General features: G+C 36.1%; 1 protein-coding gene across 5 annotated transcripts in view; it reads right to left on the bottom strand.

The window, feature by feature from the left end:
* Positions 1–3,649: 3,649 nt before the first annotated feature.
* Positions 3,650–8,016, bottom strand: part of tgfb1a (transforming growth factor, beta 1a) — a 30,223-nt gene continuing 25,856 nt past the window's right edge. For all 5 annotated transcript variants that reach the window (XM_084419788.1, XM_084419792.1, XM_084419789.1 and 2 more), the window contains one exon: positions 3,650–4,726. In XM_084419788.1, the coding sequence (XP_084275914.1) occupies positions 4,679–4,726 (48 nt within the window). In that variant the 3' untranslated portion in view covers positions 3,650–4,678. The remainder of the gene's footprint in view (positions 4,727–8,016) is intronic.

The raw sequence follows: 8,016 nt of genomic DNA, 5'->3' as shown, positions 1-8,016 counted from the left end.
TGTAGGTGTCTTTTTTTCCGCAGTAGTTTCAATTTTGATATTTTTAGGTCAAACCGTTCTTGTCTGTCTGTCATATAATGCAGGTCTATGGTCACTATCTCAAAGAGCATGCACAGTAAAGTCCAAATTAAACAATTCCCCATCGTAAGTGCACGTTGATGGCCTAAGACACGAAACGAGCGGTTTGTGTGAGAAAACGAACAGTATTTATCTCGTTTTTACCTCTACACAACCACGTCCAAGAGATCTGAGGGCGCGCGCGCGCTTCCTGGTGTGTTACGTGTGCACGTGTTCTGGCTTATTCTGCACCGTACGTGATCTCGGATGTGTAGAGGTAAAAACGATATAAATACTGTTCGTTTTCTCACACAAACCGCTCGTTTCCTACATCTTGGATGCCCTTGAGGGGTAAGCTAAAACATACCAAACTTTAATTTCAAAGTGAACTATCCCTTTAAGGGGGGCGTTTTCCCCCACTCTACCCTACATCACAGGAATTAATAATATTTTTTTATGGGAATGACAATAATGAGAATTTATGAGAAAAATCTGTCTTTCCATTAAGACTTTGGATTGAGAGCCTTGTTTAATTATTTTGTTTATTGAAACAATTAATGGGTCACAATGGCACAAATTAAGTGAAAAAAAGTAAAAGTATATAATAAACACTGCATGAATGTGACATATTTGTCAAATGACACCTATATCAATTTAAAACACTTGCAATATACATGTTATATGGCAGTACATGTTGAAAGATGTTGCAAATAGCCATATACTTCAATGAAGGGTGCTTTGAGTTTGCGAGCAGTGTAGTCTTGGCCGCATTGTATTTAAACTAACTCACAGAAAACAGTTCTCACCACTCAAAAACATGGAGCTTCTATAAATATACACACTAATGCTTCTCATACAGTTGTCAGCACAAGTCAAAACAACTGAACACACATACACACATAGATACAGTCGCAATCATTTCTTTACTAACTCAAAATTCCTCATTAACACTAATACATCAAGATACACACTTGCACATACACTGGTGAATTTGGTCAAATCTGTCAAATTTCACCTCAAAACCAGAAGATTTTTTTTTTTTTTTTTTTTTGCAAGAAAATTAAGCTTTAGGACAAGATTATTTGTATTATGACATTATTTTCATGACAAGTAATTATTGACAAAAAATATTTTACTGTAATAAAAAAATACTTAAATTATGTATTAATTTAATGTATTAATAAATCATTTATGTATTTGTTGTACTGTATTTACTGTAAACAATAATAACTAAATTGACTAGATGCATTACAGTGTCTAAAATTATAGACATACACACTGTTAGACCTTACCCGGTTTTTTACAGTAAAATACTGGCAACACTGTTGCCAGTAAATTACTGTTAATTGTACAGTTCTTGTCTGTAATTTACAGTATGTTACTGTAATGCACTAAATTAAAACTCGAGTTAACTAATTTCACTTGCAGAAACCAACTGCCTTAAATTTACCAACTGTCATTTATTAACTAAAATGTATAATGAATTAATAATGTGCACAATGTATTACTACGAACTTATTTCATTTGAGGCCACTAAAAAACTATTGTACACAAAAAAAATTCCACTGGACCAGCAACTACACAGGCACCACCTGTTAAATAAAGCAACATGCAGCATATCATCAATGTTTTTAGATCTTCTCCTGGACTGAAGCACAGGCTCTACTCTTCAGCACAATGGTGACCCAAAAAAATAAATTTTACAGTAAACTACTGACAACAGTGTTGCCAGTATATACCTGTTTTATAACTTACAGTTTATTACTGTTAAAATACATTCAGTGGGTGTGTCTTTTTATCTTACACTGTTAACCCTTTCAACCCCACAGGAAAATCCACACTACAAAGAGTAAAAGTAATATTGAGACAGTGTTGCAATGAGATAATTGAGAGAATATGTCAGTGATTGTTGAGCATTAGTGATGAACACCTGCTGTTAACAAGCAGATTCACTGAAGGAAAGAGGAACACACAAACAGAAAATAAAGAAACACAAGAAATACAACTGACTTCCAGCCATTACACATTATTACACTTATTGTTAACCAGTATGACTTTATTTCTGTCATACATCTATAGAAGTTGTTATTGAGATGTTTAATTGAAAATGTTTGGTTTGAAGTCACCATTATAGAGATCAGTGTTTGCTTTAGTTGGGTTCTGGACTCTTGACTTTTTAACTTAAGTTTCTCTCTTGCTGCTTGAACTGTGTATTTGTAGGTTACACTTGAGCATATACGCATGGTTTGAGAATGATTGCAATTATATTAATTATGATGCTAAAAGCATCATCTAGCCTGTTTAATCCTGTATCAAAAGTGTTACATTACCACCACTGTGAAGCTACAGCAATGAGTTACAATGATGATTTTTTAACACATCATGCACAACCAAAGAAACAGAGCTACACTGTATTGTAGAAACACAGAGATATCAAAATTTAGCACGTGAATCTCAACAATGGTGGCTATATATATATATATATATATATAATGTTATTTTTTTTAGCAGCAGTGCATGCTGGGAGTTTTCTACTATCCTGGAACCCAGCATGCATTGTGACGTATGAAACTTTTGATTGTCACCATTGTTGAGATTCATGTGCTGATTGTTGATGTCTGTGTGTGTCTGAGTTAACAAGGAGTTCAAAATGTTTTAATGCACTATATTATTTCAATATTCTTCAGAATAACTGGTTACAGAAATATTGCTGTATTTCATGTTGTAGATTAACCGATGTACGATAAATATTAAATACCTAAAAATTCAAAACTTATATACTGAATGCGATCAGAGAATCAGACATCTCCAGGATGATTATGGCATCATCTCAACAGTCATAAACACCTTATCATCTTTCTCTTGTCATAACAAATGTGTTTCATATAAGCACACAGTTAAAGCAGCCAGAGATAAACTAATGTTATATATAAATGTTATAAAGCCAAGGGTCAAGAGACCAACTAAAACAAATACTGATCTCCATCATGGTGACAACAAACTTTATTATTTTCAATAAAATATCAACAACTAAATATCTGTTAATTCTCAACAAGAACTTTGTACATGTATGAAAGAAATAATACATTTCGTAAACTGGTTTGTAAAGTGGTTTCACACTCGGTGGCTGGAACTCAGTTGTAGTTCTTGTGTTTTTTTTTTTTTTCTGTTCTTGTTTCTCTGTCCTTCAGTGATTCTGCTTATCAGGTGTTCATCAGTTTCTCAATTCACTCCTTTTCATTCACTCTGTCAAGGGGACTATATTAGTGAACTAATGTAGGGAATAGTGAATGAGGGTATAGGGTGTGATTTGGATACACAGCCTCTGAGTGTCGATTTTGAGCATTGTTAATTTACAGTATATTCCTATATTACTGTTTTAATGGAAAATGGTATGATATTGTCAGAATTTGGCCTTTTTTTATAGCAAGGGTTAACAGTGTATATATATATATATATATATATATATATATATATATATATATATATATATTACAGTAAATTTGTCAACAAAATCACATGATGCAAACAATGTTCATGGTCCTAAAATGAAGATTCACATTTGTGAGTAATATATATATATATATATATGTTTTGTTTTTTTTTTTGTTTTTTTTTGTGACCTGGACATGTTTTGCTGAGATTGACCAACACATTCCTATTGCAAAGCTGTGGATATTTTTGAGAACTAAAAGACCCTGACTACAGGAGGACCTGAAGAGGCAAGTTATAAAAGACACTTTCCTGTGACACTTGATAGTGTGCAATGTGTAGTTGGGGAGCACATGAGCGCTTTGAAATGATTACCATTCAGTAGGCCTACTAACCCTCCAGTGTTCCTCTTGCTTTCAAAAGCTGACACCTCAACTGGTCTACACTCAGATCTTGTTTACAGGAACACCTGTTCAGGTGAGATCCAGGGGGTTTAAGAGCACAGCTGTGCACAACAGTAAAACCCATCCCACATATTAAAAGAAAACCACCCAAATATTAAAGCATCTAAATCACGCATGCTCCAATGCCAATAGCTTTCTTGCCACATGCTGTACGTCATGAGCCTTCACCTCCATTGTTTAGTGCAAACACTTCTCTTTAATGTGTATTTACCATTAATTGACACATTAGATGTTCCTTTGACAACATTACCTTTATCAGTACAGCACCATTAGAAATTTTCATTGAACATTTGGCATGCAATGCTACACGGCTGCCCTCATGGTACAATCAAATTATGAACTTAACAAGCACAATAAATTAATGGGTATGAGTAATGTAAATAAACATTTAAAAAAGATAACAAAGCATATATTTGGTTTAATATTAAGCTTGTTTTGTGAAATGCTTTAACGGAATGTCTTTGTGTGCTCTTGTGACATTGTAGAGGGGCATAGCTGAGAGTTTCATTTTCAAAGATATTCTTTCCTTCTCTTTCATTTTCCCTCCATTTTTGCCACTCTCCTATCTCCTTTTCCCATCCTTGTCAGTTGACTCAGCTCCTGATTTTCCTTCCCAGTGAGACTTTATCTGTCCATCTACCTGTGTGTTTGCTTACTTATCATCCAGAGAGAGATAGTGCAATGGAGCACTTTCTGAAGATAAAATAATGTTGTATAGTCATATTTTAACTGCACTTGCAGCTCCTCACCACCATGTTGGACAACTGCTCCACCTAGAAACCAAAACAAAATGAATCATTAACATTAATGAATTTGTAGAATATTCTAGCACAAATCCTTATCAGGTGAAGTACTTCTTAAGTCCATTTTTGTTATATAGTAGTTATACCAAATTGTTCTCACTCCAAAAAACACACTATTTGTGCCTTAACTGTTTACCATGACACAAATCTGGGATATCTACCCTTACGCAAAGAAAATATATTTGCTTATATATGAATGCTCAATATATTAATGGATTTAACACTCCCAAATCAAAATTTTCAATTGACCGATAACATCTACATTTTTCAATTGGCCCAAGTGAAATTCTGTAAATTCTAAAATTAAATGTACAGATTTTCACTTGGGCCAATTGAAAAATTTAGATGTTATCGGTCAATTGAAATTTTTGATTTGGGAGTGTTACAAATTTTTTACAGTGTGGTTATATTGAAAATATACAGAATAATATATTGTGTTAATATATTACAATATATTGAATAATACTTAAGGAATTGCCGCTTTTCATAAAAAAATGTCAAAACAGAAAATGTAAAAAATGTCCATATCATAATGTATGTCATTTTATATTCAGTAATATACTTCATAACATATAGATCTACATGTGGTATGGTGCTGTATGTGTATAAATATATTGCACATATATTGACTCATGCAGTATATACACACATATAGAAGTATACAATATAACATATTTCTTATATTTTATAATTATTTATATTATACATTACATTAAACACTAACAGATCTCCCCCTAAATTAATATTGACCAAAAATACATGAAATAACAATTTAATTTTAACATTTACTCTTAACTCTTAACACACAGAAGCAAAGCATGCTGGGAATTAGATATTAGTCCAGGTGATATGTGCAAAATTTCAGGTGATATGTTAATTTTTCATAAAAGCATGAAACTTGGTACTCTTGTACAGTTTGGGGCCCTGAACATTTTCAGAAATACCGCTATCATTCATAAATGATAACGGTATAATTTTCAAAACTCGTTTTCAAGAGCTTACACTTTGAAACCTATTTCGGGGTCTGTGTACTCGGGCCACCAGGGCGCCGTTGTTGTGTGGATGAATGGCTGGAGTGCATTGAGGGCTTTCTGTTTTCAGTTGAGAAAGGTGTTGTGTAAGCGGCCACTAAGGTAATACCTAATGATTTTTACAACGGAAAGGAATCAATAAAAAACTTAAGCTGGACAATGATTTTCTCCTAGATTGTTGCTGCCAAAACAATCTTTGTTGAATGAATTTCCTATTATCACTGTAAAGCTGCTTTAAATCAATCTATATTGTAAAAAGCGTTATATATGACGGTGACTTGACTGCACCAGTGCATCCTTAGGGGGGGATTTGCTCCATTCCTCCTTCCTTTCTTTGTGAGTAACTCAAGACGAGCTTGATCAGTGTTGAGTTGGCTGCTGATGCGATCGTAGAGGAGAATTGTGACGAGCTCAACAATGGAAATACTTAAATCCACCTCCTCTGGAATGCTTTTTGGAGCCTTTGACAGAGCCATGAAGGCCTATGTTGCCATTTCATCTGCATTCCAGGTATCCCATACTGTCTTCTTGCCCCTGGTTGCAAATTCAAAGACTGTGTCACAGCCAGTGAAGGCATGGAACACAGGAAGGGCCTTGGATTTGTCAGGACCCAGAGACTTGGAAATCTCATGGGCAGGTATGTATCTGAAGTTCTTGCCAGTCCTATGCCACCCACAACTCCTCAATGTCCAGCTCTGACACATGTGCTATGGCTAGAACCACAACAGTTGGTCAACAGTGCCCAGGGTGATCTTTTTAAATCCTTTTCAGAGAGCAGCAATCACAGCATGGAGTAGCATCCAAGATGTAATCTGATCTGATTCTTGTGGGTGAGATGATTGGGTCCGCATGTGTAAACAACTTGTTTGGTAGTCGATATTTCCACAAGGTTCCTCGCCAGAGCCAGTTCCTGGTAAAAGAGCTCTTTTTTGTTTTTATCCACTCTCGGGAAGCCTTTCCCGTTGGTTTGTTAACTTGTCTTTTTCCATCCACTCTTGTTCTTGTCCCCTTTCCCCGCTTCTGGGACTTTAAGCTGGTAACTTCATAGCAGTCCCATACAACATCCACTCTGTTGACCATTTCAAGTTTCTCTTTAAGATAAATTATGAAGATCTTGCTGGAAAAGTCATTGAAGGTTTTAGCTACACCTGGTTTCAGCATGTTGATGACTGCTGACCCATATAATATTTAGACCTCACTATCTGGGGCACTGCTTATACTGTTTTCTAGGCAGATCAGCCTTGTTTCCCAAACGTATACCACCTGAGTGATGGAGGGTAGGCCTGATTTCCGTTTTTGATTCCCATCACGGGTCTGACAGGCAATGTAGACTCTGGAAAACAGTGCACAGTCGAGTTTTGTCTTGGACTGTCCTCTTATCAGAGCTGTTTTAAAAAGAGGGAGCTTGTTCCTCTTCAAATGGGCAGTGATGCGTTTTGTGCCCTGCATCCTCTCTGCAACAAAGAGTTTGTACTGCTCTTGTCTTGGCCCATTCTCTGCAACTCGAACAGCATCCACAACAGCTTGGTCTGCTAATTCTCTTGAGTTCATCTTCAGAAGGTCGTTGCTGTCCTCTGCAAAGGGGTTTCCCATTTCCTCAATCACTTCAACCAACTCAAATGTCTTGAATTTCAGTTGAACACTTTTGTCCAGCTCATGATGTCTGTTTTCAGAGACACCCTTAATGCTGAACTCCATGGCATTCTCAAACTCATCACTTTACCAAGCTCTGTGTACCAGGCTGAGAATGCCTGGTACACACTTCAAGATATTTGAGGTGATTTTGAACCAATTTCTCCCCTTCTGACAATGCCAAGTAAAGTCTGGATTATCTTGATAGTTCTACAAATTATCTAATCAGATTTTCCTCTGGTGTGAGGTGTGTTAAGAGTGACCGAATCTGCTCGGAAGAATGTCGCAACCGCCCCGATCTCGAATCGAATCAGAAATCCTGTTGTGTTGGGGGAACCACGAGGACAAACACTCTGGAGATTATCATGTGAATCAAAACAATACCCAATCAGAAAGCGAGTTGACGGAAGACTCACCTCCAGCTCATGCTGTAACATGTAAAGTTCATGTTCACAACTTTTGTTTCTTTTTTTACCCTGCAAATTTTCTGTAAGGGTAGAGACACACCCAACCCACGCCAAAGAACGAGCGCTGATTAAAGCCAACTGTGTTGACTAGAGCCAACAGTGCGGAACATACCGGAAAAAACCTAAGTCG

The sequence above is a fragment of the Rutilus rutilus genome, assembly GCF_951802725.1.
Source record: "Rutilus rutilus genome assembly, chromosome: 9".
In the NCBI taxonomy this organism is placed as follows: domain Eukaryota; kingdom Metazoa; phylum Chordata; class Actinopteri; order Cypriniformes; family Leuciscidae; genus Rutilus; species Rutilus rutilus.
The sequence above is the reverse complement of the archived record's forward strand: the minus strand, read 5'-3'. Positions and strand labels throughout refer to the sequence as shown.